General features: G+C 42.6%; 2 protein-coding genes across 4 annotated transcripts in view; one reads left to right on the forward strand and one right to left on the reverse strand.

The window, feature by feature from the left end:
* The window catches only part of LOC109880634 (solute carrier family 12 member 4-like), a 42,832-nt gene extending 41,056 nt beyond the window's left edge, over positions 1 to 1,776 (forward strand). For 2 of the 3 annotated variants that reach the window (XM_031831248.1, XM_031831249.1), the window contains exon 24: positions 346 to 1,776. In XM_031831248.1, the coding sequence (XP_031687108.1) occupies positions 346 to 437 (92 nt within the window). In that variant the 3' untranslated portion in view covers positions 438 to 1,776. The remainder of the gene's footprint in view (positions 1 to 345) is intronic. The other variant, XR_004210910.1, reaches the window with a different exon arrangement.
* On the reverse strand, positions 1,253 to 20,049 carry LOC109880631 (dipeptidase 2). Its single transcript, XM_031831250.1, has 11 exons — positions 19,884 to 20,049; positions 13,821 to 13,966; positions 13,290 to 13,416; positions 12,965 to 13,094; positions 11,467 to 11,608; positions 8,472 to 8,541; positions 7,046 to 7,222; positions 3,842 to 3,926; positions 3,612 to 3,687; positions 3,282 to 3,417; positions 1,253 to 2,969 (listed from the first exon to the last, which is right to left on the reverse strand). Exons 2-11 carry the CDS (start codon positions 13,961 to 13,963, stop codon positions 2,745 to 2,747), a joined length of 1,311 nt encoding a protein of 436 aa, XP_031687110.1. The 5' UTR covers positions 13,964 to 13,966; positions 19,884 to 20,049; the 3' UTR covers positions 1,253 to 2,744.
* Positions 20,050 to 20,374: the final 325 nt, after the last annotated feature.

Below are 20,374 nucleotides of genomic sequence, written 5' to 3' on the forward strand. Positions count from 1 at the left end.
AACAGCCGTTCTCATTGTACTGGACAACACTGGTCTTAGAGGTCTGTGTGGTACAATATTTCATTTTTAGGACAATGTTTTAGGGCTCATTATGGGGTTAGGGAGTGTAATTTGGGGATTGTCATTTGGGGTTGAGTGTAGCATGAGTTGTGTAAAAGGTGAAAGAATGAGTAGGAGTAGACGGCCAGACAGCATACACAAAAGATTTGGCAATGTGACCCGAGATGAAAGACTACTGGCTTTTAAGCTGAACATCAAATCTGTTGTGTACACAGATTTGCAGATGTAATCGCAGGTGCAGTGATGCAGAGTTGCTGGTTATAACAGTGCTTAACTCTGGCCCAGATATGGAGTTTCTGGAGGTGCTGACAGAAGGTCTGGAGAGAGTGCTGCTGGTGAGAGGAGGAGGACGAGAGGTCATCACTATCTACTCCTGACCTATCAGAAACCACTCGGGTCACAGGTCACGACACTGCCTCGAAAGGAGACATTCCACCCCGACCACTGGGGGCACTGCAGCACCGGCAGCAGCATCCAGCCGATCCTCAACATACAGTACATACCAACTGTTCCAATTAATGATGGAATTAAGAGGACTTTTATTGTGGTATTTGAGGACCACAGGAAGCAATAATAATTTGCCTGGCATTTCTGCAGAAAGTATTGCCTTCCATGAGGACAGTAGCCTTTAAAGATGACATGCTATAATTCCCTCATGAATCCCTTATTGCCAAGGCAACTAAAGCTTGGGTCATTCACAAACCTATTTCTGCAATAGGAGACCATTAACAACTGCTACTTTTACACATACATCCATCAAACATGAATTTTCTATGCCGACTGAGTCAGTATTTGTGTTGTTTGCATAAAATAAAATATGGTGGGCTTTCCCTCATCAAGGATTAGCTTGCCAGATAGCACAGTCTTGGGTGGTCCTTATGAAGTCCTCTGTGTAGAGTGACAATGTTAGTTCTTTTTTCACAACCTTTTTATGGTTGGTGGAATAATAACTTTTGTTATTTATTTTCTTATTTATTTTCTCAACCTTCCCCCGATGAGGATAAGATTTTTCGTATTGTAGATAATGAAATGCCAGTTGGGGTATTTAAACAGATGGCACAGAGAGTGCTTGTAAATGTAAATGTGGATGCCAGAGATTGTTTTGAAGCATTATTTTACTGGATTATAATTTGGAATTGTTGAAAGAGAAGATGTTTTAAATCATTGACAATTATACATGACATTTAATCTACTATTTCTGTCCAAAAGTCTTTATTATAGGCATGAAGACTACTTACAGGGCCACCTGAACAGAGGAGCATGTGCACACGTTTCCTTTCCTTTCCTGTAGACTGCAAGAGCTGTAAAGGCAAAGAGTATTTATCTGAACTTACCAATAAAATCATGATTCATTTCCCTATTCAACTAGAATTGAACTATCTTGACTTCAGATATATCAATGTGTTCATAAAATAAGATGGTAGAAAAACAGAAAACAAAGAATTATTTACTTAAGAGAAAGGCAAAATAAATACGATATAACCTATGAATACAGAATACAACATTCCTGAGATGACTGTAGGAGGCATTACAGTATGTTAACATGTTGCATACTGTTTCACTGTACACCCTTGTGAGGAAATGTTACATTAATGTTCATTTTAAGATGAAATCGTCTTTCTATGAAACAGTGTCATTGTGAAACTCAAGTTTGTCTGATGGACATCAAGATCTGTGTCCTCAGAGAAATAAAGATAGTTTGTAAATGCCTCAGTATGACCTTGTGGCCTTGATTGTATCATTTAACAAACATAACACAGATATATTTTTAGAATGAGATATGTAAATAGAGTTAAAAAGTGATTGTTACATTAAACTCAATGTAATATAGTATAAAGTGTGTGCAGAGCATTGTGTAAATATACAACTCATTCAAGGTCAAAATGACCAACAACAAAAAAATGAGGTAAAGTTCTTTGTAGGGAAGATCACATGTAAGCAGTGACACAGTAAACACGTTCATGCTAGGCTTGTCACTGTCGGAGAAACATGGTTGTAGTAGATAGTGTATTGTAATACAACACTAGTAGTACTACTAAATAGGTTCCGATACTCATTTCGGGTGCTGGTACTGTTTATATTTAGGTGCAGGAGCTCCACTATACTTTTGAGCTAATATTCCATAAGAGTAAAACAAGCTCAAGCAGTAGAGAAGTTGAGGTGCAGGTACTCAGCTCCAGTGGGCTCCTGCGCAAGTCAAGCACAAGCGTGCTAGTCGACATCTGGTTGTTTTGGCAGTGTTGAAGGTGGACCTGCGTTAGAGCTGCTCCTTATGTTACATTATCGTGGACACTGTCATTGGATGCAATGAAACCACACCGACTTTATATCCAACAAATGTTAGTTCATGTAGCCACATTACAAGTTCAAACACTCAAACACAAATGCGTAATGGTCTATTGTCTACATAGACTAATAAATCCCACCATCCAAATTCAAATGAAAACATGCATTTCATAATATCTATTGTCGAGAGAGTCTGCACTTTCTATTGTCGTTTTGAACATCTAATGCGTAGGGATAATAAGGAAGGGAGTGGTTGGTGACACAAAAGAGCAGCCACACACTTATTTGTCAGTTCACACTGCAGCTACACCTCCAATACTGCCAAAACATCCGCTATCAGGATATCGGTCAACCTGGGTTACCGCTGGATCTGATTGAATCCAGGCCATATTATAGTCTTAATGGTCCATCAGGACACAGAGGCAGGAGATTAGTATAACCATGGTCCAGACCAGACTCCTGGGGACCACCAGTTCACTGTGGCCCTTGGAGTACATCTGTTCCATCTTTGTCGTCTGGTGGTCAGGTCGCCTGAGTACCAGTCTGCAGGGGTTCTGAACCCTAGTCAAGTCGATCTGAGCTTCACTGGGGAGAGTTCCTTTCGCTTTCTGCCTGTCACGCTCCTGGGGGAGGGATAGAGGGAAGGAGGGAGGGAGAGAGAGAGAAGTTTACACTGTGTTATTATGCTATGACAGTGACTCTACTGAACAAGAAAAAACAAGTGGGATTTTCCATGCACTATACAAGGCTCTTTTTCCAGTTCTCAGTTCCCTTCATACCACAAAGTACTCAGACACTCGGACATTCAGTCCCAGACAGAGATGCCTTTCATTCCTGTCATTCCTTTGATGTTACTACTGCAGGTGTACTCACACTGTAGCATTGAGCCTTTATAACGAGCAAAAACACAGAGCTTTTGTTCATTTAGCACTCACTTTCTCGACCTCCTTGAACACACGTAGGAAGTTGTGTCTGAGGACCCCGGACAACTCGCTCTCTGTCCAGTGTCTCTTCATCAGCTCCTGGATCAGAGCGGGATACTTGGACACATCCTCTAATCCAAGAGGAAACCTTCAGACAGTAGAACATAACAGGCTATGTATTACTCAAAGCCTCAGGCCACTTAAAATGCAGCTGCTATATGTTACCAGTCTGCTTACAAAAAAGTGAGTCATTCTGATAGCATTCAAGCTGGAGCATAACATGGCTGTATTAATGAACTAACGCTGAATGTGCTGCTCTTACTCTGAGGTAAAAGTTCTTACTTAGAAGCTCCATCAAAGTCCCCTCCTATTCCTATTGACTCAGATCCAACCACCTTCCTAATGTGGGTAAAATGATCTGCAAAAAGTAAGAGGAATATCAGAAGATAAGATAATCATAAGATAAATCATGTGTACACATGTTATTGATGTTCTTGATACTGGTCTTCTAAACACGTCTTGATTGATAACAAGGCAGCCAATTTTGCGCTTAATCAAAGGCAACTGCTCACCAGCCACAATGGAGATATTGGCTTGGCCATGGCAAGCCACAAACCCACTGTGCAGATTAACCATGATGAGTCCTCCGTTCTCCTTCTGAAACAACAACACACCCAGAATAGAACATTAAAAAAACATTCCACACTTCCAGTGACCTTCCAGCCATGTAGATACAGTGCCTTCAGAATGTATTCACACCCCTTGACGGTTTCCACATATTTCCACCTCATAATATCAAAGTGGAATTATGTTTTAGACATTTTTACAAATTAAATCAAAAATGACAAGCTGAAATGTCTTGAGTCAATAAGTATTCAACCCCTTTATTATGGCGAGCCTAAATAATTTCAAGAGTAAAAATGTGCTTAATAAGTCACATTATGAGTTGCATGGACTCACTTGGATCGCAAAACTTGTGTTTAGCATTATTTTTGAATGACTATTTCATCTCTGTACAACACATACAATTATCTGTAAGGTCCCACGGTCGAGCTGTGAATTTCTAACACAGATTCAACCACAAAGCCTCGCAAAGAAGGGCATCTATTGGTAGATATATATATTTTTTTAAAGGCAGACATTTAATAATCCTTTGAGCATGCTGAAGATATTAATTACACGTTGGATGGTGTATCAATACACCCAGTCACTACAAAGATACAGGCGTCCTTCCTAACTCAGTTGCCGGAGAGGAAGGAAACCACTCACGGATTTCACCATGAGGCCAATGGTCACTTTAAAACAGTTACAGAGTTGAATGGTTGTGATAAGAGAAAACTGAGGATGGATCAAGAACATTGTAGTTACTCCACAATACTAACCTATGTGACAGAGTGAAGAAGGAAAAATATTCTAAAACATGCATCCTGTTTGCAATACGCCACTAAAGTAAAACAGCAAAAAAATGTGGCAAAGAATACAAAGCGTTATACTTGGGGCAAATCCAAAACGACACATCATTTAGTATCAGTCTTCATATTTTCAAGCATGGTGGTAGCTGCATCATGTTATGGGTATGCTTGTCATCGGCAAGGACTATGGAGTTTTTTAAATAAAAAGAAACGGAATACAGCTAAGCACAGGCAAAATCCTAGAGGAAAACTCGGTTCAGTCAGCTTTCCAACAGACATCGGGAAACAAATTCACCTTTCAGCAGGACAATAACCTAAAACACAAGGCCAAAACATACTGGAGTTTCTTACCAAACGACATTGAGTGTTCCTGAGTAGTCTGGTTACAGTGTTGACTTAAATTGGCTTGACAATCTATGGCAAGACTTGAAAAGGGCTGTCTAGCAATGATCAACAACCAACTTCACAGAGTTTGAAGAATAAAAAAAAATAATAATGTGCAAATATTTTACAATCCAGGTGTGCAAAGCTCTTACCCAGAAAGACTTGCAGCTGTAATCGCTGCCAAACGTGATTCAAAAATGTATTGATTCAGGGGTGTAAATACTTTTGTAAATTAAATATTTCTGGATTTCAGTTTCAAATTCAATAAATTTGCAACATTTCTAAAAACATGTTTTTCACTTTGTCATTATGGGTTATCGTGTGTAGATGGAAAAAAATATACAGTACCAGTCAAGAGTTTGGACACCGACTCATTCAAGGGTTTTTCTTTTTTTTACTATTTTCTACATTGTGGAATAAAAGTTAAGACTTCAAAACTATGAAAAAATCATGTAGTAACCAAAAAAGTGTTAAACAAATCCACCCTTTGCCTTGATGACAGCTTTGCACACTCTTGACATTCTCCCAACCAGCTTCACCTGGAATGCTTTTCCAACAGCCTTGAAGGAGTTCCCACCTATGCTGAACACTTGTTGGCTGCTTTTCCATCACTCTGCAGTCCAACTCATCCTATACCATCTCAATTGGGTTGAGGTTGGATGATTGTGGAGGCCAGCTCATTTGATGCTGCATTCCTTACACAGCCTGGAGGTGTGTTGGGTCATTGTCCTGTTGAAAAACAAATGATAGCCCCACTAAGAGCAAACCAGATGGGATAGCCTGTCGCTGCAGAAGGTTGAATTCTAAATCAATCACTGACAGTGTCAATAGCAAAGCACCCCTAACACCTTCACACCTCCTCCTCCATGCTTGACGGGGGGGAACCACACATGTAGAGATCATCCGTTCACCTATTCTGCATCTCACATAGACATGGCGGTTGGAACCAAAAATCGCAAATTTGGACTCATCAGACCAAAGGACAGATTTCCACCGGTCTAATGTCCATTGATCATGTTTCTTGGCTCAAGCAAGTCTTCTTCTTATTGGTGTCCTTTAGTAGTGGTTTCTTTGCAGAAATTTGACCATGAAGGCCTGATTCACTCAGTCTCCTCTGAACAGTTGATGTTGAGATGTGTATGTTACTTGAACTCTGTGAAGCATTTATTTGGGCTGCAATTTCTGAGGCTGGTAACGCTAATGAACTAACTCTGGGTCTTCCTTTCCTGTGGCGGTCCTCATGAGAGCCAGTTTCATGGTTTTTCAGACTGCACTTGAACAAACTTTCAAAGTTCTTGACATTTTCTGTATTGACTGAACTTCATGTCTTAAATTAATGATGGACTGTTGTTTCTCTTTGCTTATTTGAGCTGTTTTTAGCATATATGGACTTGGTCTTTTACCAAATAGGCCTATCTTTTGTAAACATCCCCTACCTTGTCACAACACAACTGATTTGCCCAAACGCATTAAGAAGGAAGAAATTTGAGAAATGTACTTTTAACAAGGCACACCAGTTAATTTAAATGCATTCCAGGTGACTACCTCATGAAGATGGTTGAGAGAATGCCAAGAGTGTGCAAAGCTGTCATCAAGGCAAAGGTTGGCTACTTTGAAGAATCTCAAATATTAAATATATTTAGATTTGTTTAACACTTTTCTGGTTACTACATGATTCCATATGTGTTATTTCATAGTTTCGATGTCTTCACTATTATCCTACTATATAGAAAATAGTCCAAATAAAGAAAACTTTCTGAAGACACTGTAAAACAGGAAATGCAAATAAAGGATAAGTGGATTAAAGAAACATTGCAGAAAGAGACTCTTCCAAGAGACTCTCCTGATAAGGAGTAAACACAGGCCACCCACAATGAGTGACCGTGCCGATGGTGGTTGAAAGGGGGGAGTGATGGAGGAGTTTTAGAGAGAGAGAGAAAGAGAGAGACAGAGAGAGAGAGTTCTTGTCAGGGCTCTCACCAGTTCGCGGAGCAGGTCATCAGGAACATTGCGGCTGTGGTTACACACGGCATGGGCTGAGGAGTGGCTGAAAATAACTGGAGCCTTAGAGATCTGCAGTACTGCCCTGGCTGTGGCCCAGGAACTATGGGACAGGTCTACTATCATCCCCAATCTGTTCATCTCCTTCACCACATCCTGAGAGAAAGAAAGACAGAGAGAGAGGGAGAGAGAGAGAGAGAGAGAGAGAGAGAGAGAGAGAGAGAGAGAGAGAGAGAGAGAGGGAGAGAGAGAGAGAGAGAGAGAGAGAGAAAGACAGAGGGAGGGAGAGAGAGAGAGAGAGAGAGAGAGAGAGAGGGAGAGAGAGAGAGGGAGAGAGAGAGAGAGAGAGAGAGAGAGAGAGGGAGAGAGAGAGAGAGAGAGAGAGAGAGAAAGACAGAGAGAGAGAGAGAGAGAGAGAGAGAGAGAGAGAGAGAGAGAGAGAGGGAGAGAGAGAGAGGGAGAGAGAGAGAGAAAGACAGAGAGAGGGAGGGAGAGAGAGAAAGAGAGAGAGAGAGAGAGAGAGAGAGAGAGAGAGAGAGAGAGAGAGAGAGAGAGAGAGAGAGAGAGAGAGAGAGAGAGAGAGAGAAAGAGAGAGAGAGAGAGACAGAGAGAGAGAGAGGGAGAAAGACAGAGAGAGAGAAAGAGAGAGAAAGGCAGAGAGAGAGGGAGAGGGAGAGGACAGGAAAAGCATGTTACCACTTGCTGTGAGGTTTCCCAGTAATTATATATTACGTGCTCTATGTACGTCATTGTGCATATCTGCTGATAGTGAAAAACATACAACACTTTGCGCCACTTATCTACAAACAGTAAACACTACAAACAGTAAAACACTCAGTTGAGACTGAGGATCACATCAGTCTTACACAACTCCCTAAAAATCGTCAAGGATCAAGAATGTTTGTGTACAACTCCTAGAGACTGTGAAGGAAAATGTTATGTTTGTGTATCAAATCAATGCTTCTTTTCTAATAACCATTTGGATGGGTTCATGTGGGTTACTGACTGAACGTGTATGGAGGAATCCTCTCTATCACTGATAAGCAACTTGGCAGTACACCCAGAACATTACTCTGGCTGTTTTGGTTATTTCAGGTATTTCAGTTTCAAGGTCTCAACTTGGAGAGAGGAAGCCTCGTGAGGTATTGGTCCATCACATGCAGGAGCCAATGATGAATAATAAATCATGTCACTCATGCAAATATAACTTGTCTGTGTAGCAGTATATAGGAGGCCTGAAGGGACCGCCCCGGCGTTCTAACCTCTCCAGCTTGTTGACTTCAGGTGTCCCTGAAGACATAAGTGTGCCGAAATGTCATTACGCTCCAGTATGACACCTGAAGTGACCAGCGTAGGCTACAAGTATTGGCTTGAACACAGACTTAGTGTTAAAGGTTGACCTTACCTTACCGAAGTCTGTTAGGCTGTCATTTTCTCTTTGATAGACATCATAAATTGTTGAGGAGGACTCAGCCCTGAAGCAATAAAAAAACGACTGTGTTATAGCCCAGAGGCAAGAACCTAAGATGTCAAACCAAAATATAACAAATATTGTGCATGAGTCTAAGTTTTAATATCACATGCACAAGTACAGTGAAATGCCTTTCGTGCAAACTCAAAACCCAACAACGCAATAATCAATAACAATGTATTACAACAACAGAAAAACACAAGAAATAAGAATAAGAAATATAAAGTAAATAAGTAAGCATACTATATACTGCACAATAAATATTTAAAAAGTAATATCCAATACCATACTTCCATGTGCAGGGATACTGGAGTGATGGAGGTAGATACTGTATGTATAGGGGTAAGGGCGCTAGACAACAGGATATAAGATAAACAGAGTAGCAGCAGCTTGCATGTGAGTGAGTGTGCAGGTGTGTAGAGTCAGTATATATGTATATGTTAGTGAGCAAAATATGGAGTGAGTGTTTGTGTGTGTTGGAGTGATAGTGTGTTTGAGTGTGTAGGGCTCTGTGAGAGGGCAAATATGAAAATAAAAGGTCAATAAAGTTACAGGGTAAACTCAGTCCGTGTAGCTATTTATCAGTTGTATCGCTTGGGGATAGAAGCTGATGTTGTCTACCCTCACCAACTGGGGTCGGCCCGTCAGGAAGTCCAGGATCCAGTTGCAGAAGGAGGTTTTCAGACCCAGTCATATGCTTGGTGGCGAGATTGGAGGGGATAAAGGTGTTGAACGCTGAGCTGTAGTCAATGAACAGCATTCTCACGTAGGTATTTCTATTCCTATCGACTACAGCTCAGCATTTAACACCATAGTACCCTCCAAACTCGTCATTAAGCTTGAGACCCTGGGTCTCGACCCCGCCCTGTGCAACTGGGTCCTGGACTTCCTGACGGGCCGCCCCCAGGTGGTGAGAGTAGGTAACAACATCTCCACCCCGCTGATCCTCAACACTGGGGCCCCACAAGGGTGCGTTCTCAGCCCTCTCCTGTACTCCGTGTTCACCCACGACTGTGTGGCCATGCACGCCTCCAACTCAATCATCAAGTTTGCAGACGACACTACAGTGTTAGGCTTTATTACCAACAACGACGAGACGGCCTACAGGGAGGAGGTGAGGGCCCTCGGACTGTGGTGTCAGGAAAATAACCTCCCACTCAATGTCAACAAAACAAAGGAGATGATTGTGGACTTCAGGAAACAGCAGAGGGAGCAGCCCCCTATCCACATCGACGGGACAGTAGTGGAGAGGGTAGAAGGTTTTAAGTTCCTCGGTGTACACATCACAGACAAACTGAATTGGTCCACCCACACAGACAGCATGGTGAATAAGGCACAGCAGCGCCTCTTCAACCTCAGGAGGCTGAAGAAATTCGGCTTGCCACTAAAAACACTCACAAACTTTTACAGATGCACAATCGAGAGCATTCTGTCGGGCTGTATCACCGCCTGGTACGGCAACTGCTCTGCCCATAACCGTAAGGCTCTCCTGAGGGTAGTGAGGTCTGCACAACGTATCAATGGGGGCAAACTACCTGCCCTCCAGGACATCTACACCACCCGATGTCACAGGAAGGATCATCAAGGACAAGAACCAACCGAGCCACTGCCTGTTCACCCCGCTATCATCCAGAAGGCGAGTTCAGTACAGGTGCATCAAAGCAGGGACCGAGAGACTGAAAAACAGCTTCTATCTCAAGGCCATCAGACTGTTAAACAGCCATCACTAACATTGAGTGGCTGCTGCCAACATACTGACTCAAATCTCTAGCCACTTTAATAATGGAAAAATTGATGTAATAAATGTATCACTAGCCACTTTAAACAATGCAACTTTATATAATGTTTACATACCCTACATTACTCATCTCATATGTATATAATGTACTCTATACCATCTACTGCATCTTGCCATCTTGATGTAATAAATGTATCACTAGCCACTATAAACAATGCCACTTTATATCATGTTTACATACCCTACATTACTCATATCATGTGAATATACTGTACTCTATACCATCTACTGCATCTTGCCTATGCCGTTCGGCCATCGCTCATCCATATATTTATATGTACATATTCTTATTCATTCCTTTACACTTGTGTGTATAAGGTAGTTGTTGTGAATTTGTTAGGTTAGATTACTTGTTAGATATTACTGCATGGTCAGAACTAGAAGCACAAGCATTTGGCTACACTCGCATTAACATCTGCTAACCATGTGTGTGACAAATAAAATTAGATTTGATTTGATTGTGTGGAGAGCAATAGAGATTGCGTCATCTATGGATTTGTTTGGGCGGTATGCAAATTGGAATGGGTCTAGGGTGGCTGGGATGGTAGAGATAATGTGCCATAAACAGTCTCTCAAAGCACCTCATGATTACGGAAGTGAATGCTACAAGGCGGTAATCATTGTGGCATGAAGCCTTAGAGTTCTTAGGTACAGGAATGATTGTGATCATCTTAAAACGTGAGGATTACAGCCTGGGACAAGGAGAGGTTGGAAATGACTGTGAATATGCCTGCCAGCTGTTCTGTGCATGCTCTGACAACGCGCCCTGGAATACCATCAAGGCGCATGGCCTTGCGGGTGTTGACCTGATTAAAGACTCTTCTCACGTCGGCCTAGGAGAGCGAGATCATGTTGTTGCTGACAAAGCGCGTATAAAATGCAGTTTCGTCTGGTAGAAAGGCATCGTTTGGCAGATCACAGTTGGTCTTCCTTTGTAATCCGTAATGGACTGTAGCCCCTGCCACATGCGGCGGGTGTCGGAGCCTGTTTAATATGATTCCACCTTATTCCTATATTGTCCTTTTGCTCATTTGATGACAGCGAGGAAGTCATAAGTGTGTGTGTGTGTGTGTGTGTGCGTGCGTGCGTGCATGCGTGCGTGCGTGTGTGTGCATGTGTGCGTGTGCTCACCAAGGCGTGTTGCAGGTGTGTGTGAGGGCCATGGAGCGAACCCCCAGCTGGTAAAACATACGCAGGGTTGGCAGGCTGCTGTCTATAGAATGACCTCCCTCAATGCTGATCAGACATGCTATCCTCTTAGTGTCATTTAGTCCTGTTGAATACACACATGATACACACACACATCATCATCATCATCATATTCATTATCATCATACTACTGTAAATTGGGCAGAAATATGTTTTTACTAGGCATCAAGCCACTTAGACATCCACGCATTTCCATATATTGGTGGAAAGACCCATTTGAAGAACCCAAAAAATTACTTCAGAGAGCGTAAATTACAGGCCAGAAGACCAACTGGCAAGTGTCTCCTTGCCCAGTCTGTAAGCCGAACATGTTTGAAGCTGCCCACCATTGTTCCTGTTCCTAAGAACTCCAAGGTAACCTGCCTAAATGACTATCGTCCAGTACCACTCGCATCTGTATTTATGAAGTGCATTGAAAGGCTGGTCATGACACACATCAACACCATCATCCCAGACATCCTGGACCCACTGCAATCTCAATTAAACTTCACACTGCTCTCTCCCACCTGGACAAGAGGGGAAATAACTATGAGAGAATACTGTTCATAGACTACACCTCAGCTTTCAACACCATAGTCCCCTCCAAGCTCATCACAAAGCTCTGGACCCTGGGACTGAACACCTCCTTCTGCAACTGGATCCTGGACTTCCCGAGAGGCCGCCCCCCAGGTGGTGAGGGTAGGCAACAACACCTCAACACAGGGGCCCCTCAGGGGTATGTGATTAGTCCCCTCCTGTACTCCCTGTTCACTCACAACTCCAAAACCATCATCAAGTTTGCTGACAACACGATGGTAGTAGGCCTGAATACCGACAGAAATGAGACAGCCTACTGGGAGGAGATCAGAGACAACAGCCTCTCCCTCAATGTCAGTAAGGAACTGATCGTGGACTACAGGAAAAAGGGGGAGAGCACGCCCCCATCCACATCGTTGGGGCTGTAGTGGAGCAGGTCGGGAGCTTCAAGTTCCTTGGCATTCACATCACTACGGACTTAACATGGTCCACACACACAGCCACCTCTTCCCCATCAGGAGGCTGAAAAGATCCTCAAAAAGCTCTACAGCTGCACCATTGAGAGCATCTTGACTGGCTGCATCATCACTTGGTATGGCAAAGGCAAAGCACCACAGAGGGGGAAAAAATACTAAAATCACCAGGAATTCAGAAAGAAATATATAATAACTTAAGAAATTTGTTCCCAAGTATTCCTACAAATAAAAAAAGAAACATGATCATGTCTCAATGTAATCAAAGTATGAAACTATTGTTATTTTCAAATGCTATCTCTTATTGGGCCTATTTGTGGTCCATTTACAGTGTACAAATTATTATAATTATGTTACGGGCCAACGACCATTCTCACCCAAAAATATCGGCCCGTAGCTGAATCTACTTGCCTATCCCTGGTATATTGTACCTTTGGCAGATGTAACTAGCTCCAGTTCTGGGTTCTCCGTACACATACGGTTGATCACGTCTATCTGTTCCAGTGTGAGCCTCACAGCATCCTTCGCCTGGGCGCCACACAACACGTAGGCTGCAAACACCTGATCAGAGCATGGGATGGGGCAGAGACAAAGCAGGGGGTCAGAGAGCAACACTTGAGTTAGAAGGGTATTATGGCTTTAGTACAACTCAGTGTGCACATGCACGGACACACATACACACTCACACACTCACACAAACATGCACACGCATACACAATCACACACACACTATTTACCAACCATATATTAACCGACCTGAGCGCCGACGTGTCCCGTTGTGAGTCTGTTGATGTCTGTGGCCACTTTGCTGATGTTGTGCAGGTCAACCTGACTCAGTCTGTTGCCGTGGAGAATCCTCAGCATCAAAGCTAGGTCATTATGTCTAGGAGAGAGAGAGATGAGGCAGTCAGATGTAATAGAGGCGAGGGACTCAAGGTGGAGCCGGAGGGAGACATTTTTATATATCACATTTCTAAAGCGACAGCTCCATACAGTACCACGTGTGTGTGGGCGAGTTACATACTGAATTACTCAGTATGGGATGATCATTATTTGTATTTGGAACCACACTTGTTTGGATACTTGGTGGTGAAGTCCCAAAAGTTTACTGTTGAAAATCCATGAGCTATTAATATTTTAGGCTGCATATGGTATGGCAAAAAATGTCTATGTATCTCTGAACAGACAAATATATCATCAACCAATAATAAGGGATACTGTAGGATAAACTTGTCTCTATTTTAGGAAAACCAGAATAACTAAGACAACTTTCCTCTGTTTACTTACCCATCAATCAAAGAATATTTTGTCATCAAGCCAAATACACTTCCTGTTGTAGGATCTCCTGATGTCATCCCACAGAGAAAACACAGCATCAAGTTCGTCCCCAGGTTTAGAAAATCACCTCCATGGAGTATCCGCGATATCATATTCTATAAATAAAATAATTTTAAGACGTGGTAACTTCAATTAGTCCAGTACTTTTAACTTTTGGTACCACTTTAAACAAACTACAATGTATAAACTCTTTATCAAATCAAATTGTATTAGTCACATGTGCCGAATACAACAGGTGTAGTAGACCTTACAGTGAAATGCTTACTTACAAGCCCTAAAACAACAATGCAGTTTAAGAAGGAAAAAAATGGAGAAAATAGAAAAATAACAAATAATTAAAGAGCAACAATAAAATAACAGTAGTGAGGCTATATACAGGGGGTACTGGTACAGAGTCAATGTGCGGTGCACAGGTTAGTCGAGGTAATTGAGGTAATATATACAGTACCAGTCAAAAATTTGGACACACCTACTCATTCAAGGGTTTTTCTTTATTTGTACTATTTTCTACATTGTAGAATAATAGAAGACATCACAACTATGAAATAACACATATGGAATCATGTAGTAACCAAAGTGTTAAACAAATTAAAATGTATTTTAGATTTTAGATTCTTCACGGTAGCCACCCCTTGCCTTGATGACAGCTTTGCACACTCTTGGTATTCTCTCAACCAGCTTCACCTGGAATGCTTTTCCAACCGTATTGAAGGAGTTCCCACATATGCTGAGCACTTGTTGGCTGCTTTTCCTTCACTCTGCGGTCCAACTCATCCCAAACCATCTCAATTGGGTTGAGGTCGGGTGATTGTGGAGGCCAGGTCATCTGATGCAGCACTTCACCCCTTTCCTACCTTGGTCAAATAGCCCTTACACAGCCTGGAGGTGTGTTGGGTCATTGTCCTGCAGAAAAACAAATAATAGCCCCACAAAGCGCAAACCAGATGCGATGGTGTATCGCTGCAAAATGCTCTGGTAGCCATGCTGGTTAAGTGTGCCTTGAATTCTAAATAAATCACTGACAGTGTCACCAGCAAAGCACCCCCACACCATCACACCTCCTTCTTAATGCTTCACGGTGGGACCCACACATGTAAAGATCATCTGTTCACCTACTCTGCGTCTCACAAAGACATTCCAAGAGTGTGCAAGGCAAAGGGTGGCTACTTTGAAGAATCTCAAATATAAAATATATTTTGAATTGTTTAACACTTTTTTGGTTACTACATGATTCCATATATGTTATTTCATAGTTTTGATGTCTGCACTATTATTGTGCAATGGCGAAAATAGTAAAATTAAAGAAAAACCCTGGAATGAGTAGGTGTGTCTGTCACACCCTGACCATAGTTTACTTTGTATATTTCTATGTTTTGGTTGGTCAGGGTGTGAGCTGAGTGGGCATTCTATGTTTCATTGTCTAGTTTGTCTATTTCTATGTCTGGCCTGATATGGTTCTCAATCAGAGGCAGGTGTTAGTCATTGTCTCTGATTGGGAACCATATTTAGGTAGCCTGGGTTTCACTGTGTGTTTGTGGGTGATTGTTCCTGTCTTTGTGTTTTCACCAGATAGGGCTGTTTTGGTTTTCGTTACGTTTCCACGTTTGTTTTTGTAGTTTTTTGTATTGATTCGTGTTTTACGTTTGTTGATTAAACATGGATCGCAATCTACACGCCGCATTTTGGTCCGACTCTCCTTCACCAAAAGAGAACCGTTAGTGTCCAAACTTTTGACTGGTACTGTACATGTAGGTAAAGGCAAAGTAACTATGCATAGATTTTTTTTTTTTAAACAGAGTAGCAGCAGTATAAAACTGCAAATAGTCCGGGTAGCCATTTGATTAGCTGTTCAGGAGTCTTATGACTTGGGGGTGGAAGCTGTTAGGAAGTCTTTTGGACCTAGACTGAGTGCTCCTGTACTGCTTGCCATGGAGTAGCAGAGAGAACAGTCTATGACTTGGGTGGCTGGAGTTTTTGGTATAGAGGTCATGGATGGCAGGAAGCTTGGCCCCAGTGATGTACTGGGCCGTACGCACTACCCTCTGTAGTGCCTTGCCGTCGGGGTCCGAGTAGTTGCCATACCAGGCAGTGATGTAACCAGTCAGGATGCTCTCAATGGTGCAGCTGTAGAATCTTTTGAGGATATTTTCATTCTCAAGAGGGGGAATAGGCATTGTCGTGCCCTCTTCACAACTTGTTTGGTGTGGTTGGACCATGATGTGGACACCAAGGAACTTGACGCTCTCAACCTGCTCCACTACAGCCCCGTCAATGAGAATGGGGGTGTACTCAGCCCTCCTTTTCCTGTAGTCCACAAACATCTCCTTTGTCTTGATCACGTTGAGGGAGAGGTTGTTATCCTGGCACCACACTCCTAGGTCTCCGACCTCCTCCCTATAGGATGTATCATCGTTGTTGGTGATCAGGACACCCACTGTTGTGTCATCTGCAAACTTAATGATGTGTTGGAGTCGTGCTTGGCCATGCAGTCATGTGTGAACAGGGAGAACAGGAGGGGACTGAGCACACACCCTTGTGGGGCTCAGTGTTGAGGATCAGAGTGGAAGATGTGTTGTTACCTACCCTTACCACCTGAGGGCGGCCCATCAGGAAGTCCAGGATCCAGTTGCAGAGGAAGGTGTTTAGTCCCAGGGTCCTTAGCTTAGTGATGAGCTTTGAGGGCACTATGGTGTTGAACGCTGAGCTGTAGTCAATGAATAGCATTCTCACGTAGGTGTTCCTTTTGTCCAGGTGGGAAAGGGCAGTGTGGAAAGCAATAGAGAATGAGTCATCTATGGATCATTTGGGGTGGTATGCAAATTGGAGTGGGTCTAGGGTTTCTGGGATAATGGTGTTCATGGTGTTCATGTGATCCATGACCAGCCTATCAAAGCCCTTCATGGCTACAGACGTGAGTGCTACGGGTCGGTAGTCATTTAGGCAGGTTACCTTTGTGTTCTTGAGCACAGGAACTATGGTGGTCTCCTTGAAACATGTTGGTATTACAGACTCTGTCACGGACAGGTTGAAAATGTCAGTGAAGACACTTGCCAGTTTGTCAGTGCATGCCCTGAGTACACGTCCTGGTAATCTGTCTGGCCCTGCGGCCTTGTGAATGTTGACCTGTTTAAAGGTCTTACTCACATCGGCTCCCGAGAGCATGATCCCACAGTCATCCGGAACAGCTGGTGCTCTCATGCATGATTCAGTGTGGCTTTCCTCGAAGCAAGCAAATAAGTTATTTAGCTCATCTGGTAGGCTTGTGTCATTGGGAAGCTTGCGGGTGTGCTTCCCTTTGTAGTCCGTAATAGTTTGCAAGCCCTGCCACATCCGATGAGCGACAGAGACGGTGTAGTACAATTCCGTCTTAGTCCTGTATTGATGCTTTGCCTGTTTGATGGTTCATCAGAGGGCATAGCAGGATTTCTTACAAGGGTCCGGGTTAGAGTCCCGCTCCTTGGAAGCGGCAGCTCAGTGCGGATGTTGCCTGTAATCCATGGCTTCTGGTTGGGGTATGTACATACAGTCATTGTTGGGACGACATCATCGATGCACTTATTGATGAATCCAGTGACTGATGTTGTATACTCATCAATGCCATCAGAAGAATCCCGGAACATATTTCATTCTGTCCTAGCAAAACAGTCCTGTAGCTTAGCATCTGCATCATCTGACAACTTCCGTATTGAGCGAGTCACTGGTACTTCCTGCTTTAGTTTTTGCTTGTAAGCAGGAATCAAGAGAATAGAGTTATGGTCAGGCATTCATAAAGCCTTAATAAGCACAACATCATTTATAAACAAAGTAATACTGTATAACGTGTGATATGAAAGGTCTCGGCCTATATATAAATCCAGGTCTTTGGCAAATGTGATCCTTTGCCACTAATTATAAAGTATGAAATTTGCTTAAAGGGGAAATCAGCAGATGCTACATACATTTTCTTTTTACAAATTAAGGATATGTGTAAAAAGGCAGTCCTGCTCCTCTCCTCTCTACCTAACTTCACCGCACAGTCCCTTCAGTTTCCCTTCAGTCCCGTTAGTTTGGCTGCTCAGCCTACCTTGGTTATCCCTCACCCATCATAGCCCTGCCATTCCCAACCAATCAGAACTCTTGGAGATGTGCATCTGGACTCTGAACACCATACCCACCCACTCAGGTCAGAATGTTCTCATCATCCGAAGGGAGAAGACTCATGTTTCAGAGAACTTTGTATTGTTGACGGCAACAGGAATGTCTGAATGTTGTGCAAAGTAATTGGTTTCTCTCTCTCTCCAAGAGGTGAATGTTTAAGTTTATGTTTATAGTGATGCTGTGTTTATAGCCCTTTATAGACATGTTGCAAGTATAATGCCATTTCCATTTATTTATGTACATATAGGTATAGTGCATAGTTATAATCCTTAACTAATACTGTTTACATGTGTGCAAATCTTTGTCTTATAGAACCACAACAATAAGATTCCACGTCCAATCAGATTCCCAAATCCATATACACCTCTTCAAATGGAAACAGATGTGTCTGCGTGTGTGTGTATGGTGGTGACTGTCAAGAGTACTGTGATGGGCCTCAACATCATCATTCACAGCCGACCGCTCAGACGGGTGAGGGCATTCACAGCCGACCGCTCAGACGGGTGAGGGCATTCACAGCCGACCGCTCAGACGGGTGAGGGCATTCACAGCCGACCGCTCAGACGGGTGAGGGCATTCACAGCCGACCGCTCAGACGGGTGAGGGCATTCACAGCCGACCGCTCAGACGGGTGAGGGCATTCACAGCCGACCGCTCAGACGGGTGAGGGCATACCAGCCAACCATTTTTACTTGGTCTAGACAGGTTTTAATTTTTTATGTAACCTTTATTCAACTAGGCAAGTCAGTTAAGAACAAATTCTTATTTACAATGATGGCCTCCCCCGGCCAGACCCGAACGACGCTTGGCCAATTGTGTGCCGCTCCCTATGGGGACTCCCAATCACGGCCGGTTGTGATACGGCCTGGAATCAAACCAGGGTCTGTAGTGACGCATCTAGCACTGAGATGCAGTGCCTTAGACCGCTGCGCCACTCGGGAGCCCATTATGGATTTAGTGACCAACCGCTTTTTACATGGTCTGTAATTTCTCCGGATTTAGCGACCAATAGATTTGACAATATGTACAGATTGATTCTTGAAGATTATAATTTATAGAATGCCTCATGAGTTTCGTTCAACTGTCGTACCCCATCAGAACCCAAAATATAAGCCTGTTTTACTCCAATGTTTGTAAATAGAGTAAATGTAAACAAACACTATATAGCCTCAAAACATGGTTAAAACTACATGATAAATTGGGTGGTTCGAGCCCTGAATGCTGATTGGCTTACAACCGTGATATATCAGACACAGGTATGACAAAACACTTATTTTTACTGCAATAAGGCACCTCAGGGTTTGTGGTATATGGCCAATACACCACAGCACTCTGTATTATCCAGGCACTCTGCATTGCGTTGTGCTTAAAAACAGCCCTTAGCCGTGGTATATTGGCCATACACCACACCCCCTCGTGCCTTATTGTTTAAGTATAATGTTGATATCATGGATGGTCAGTCCTTGCATACATAGCTCTGTGAATTAATAAGAGAGTGGTTACATTTCTCCAGCTGTATCCCTCAGTTTTTTACTGCAACATAGGCGGGATGACGGCTTAGTTATTATTTATTCTGCTGACTCGCTTTAGGAATCGTTTCTTAAACATACATAGGCCTATTTATAAACGGCTTATGAAGGCTTAATGAATCCTTAAAAATTGTAGTACGTTTAAAGTTGAACATAACATTTAAAGTAACTTTTACAGTAAATGTGTCAACAGTTTTAACGAGTGAACCAAAACATTACGCAACTATAACTATTACGCAAATAGGCCTACAAATAACGGAAATTCTATAAAAAACATAATAATTCAGTAAATCTAGGCAACATAATTATTTAAACAGTAAAGTATTTTTAGCAAAACAAAACTCACTGTGCAAGTTGTTCGATCAGCTGGTCGTTATTTTTTTTACAACGAATGATGCATAAATCTGAACATCACAATTCAATAATGCGAATTTTCTAGCTCTCTCCGCCCAGATGTAGGCTACGTGAGTAACTGAAATACATCGTACTGTAACGCATAGAATAGATCGAGTACATTACGCAGTGTGGTCATAGAGACGGGATTACTGCCATCTACTGTTCAATCTAACTAAGAACACTATGGACCAGTTTCCCAGAGATAGATTAGCCTAGACCTAGAAATAAAAACGATTTAAATGTTTTTTAGTCCAGCTGTGTCCAGGAAGCCAGCCCTTTAAAGGGGCAATCTGCAGTTGCCACATACATTTTTGGACATATAAATTCATATGTACCCATTGATTTTTTAAATAATATAGAATTTATGCTTCATGAGTTTAATTCAACTGCCATACCCCATCAGGACCCAAAATATAAACCTGCTTTACTCCAATGTCTGTA

This window comes from Oncorhynchus kisutch, linkage group LG8 (assembly GCF_002021735.2).
Source record: "Oncorhynchus kisutch isolate 150728-3 linkage group LG8, Okis_V2, whole genome shotgun sequence".
Lineage (NCBI taxonomy): Eukaryota > Metazoa > Chordata > Actinopteri > Salmoniformes > Salmonidae > Oncorhynchus > Oncorhynchus kisutch.

Bases quoted from the DNA above. Each gene is read 5' to 3' on its own strand.
- LOC109880631 (XM_031831250.1), bottom strand. From the start codon at position 13,963: ATGATATCGCGGATACTCCATGGAGGTGATTTTCTAAACCTGGGGACG. The intron at 7,223-8,471 runs GTAAGGTCAACC...TCTTTCTCTCAG, and splicing joins GCCTAACAGACTTCGGTAAG to GATGTGGTGAAGGAGATGAA. The intron at 3,688-3,841 runs GTGAGCAGTTGC...TACTTTTTGCAG, and splicing joins CAATATCTCCATTGTGGCTG to ATCATTTTACCCACATTAGG.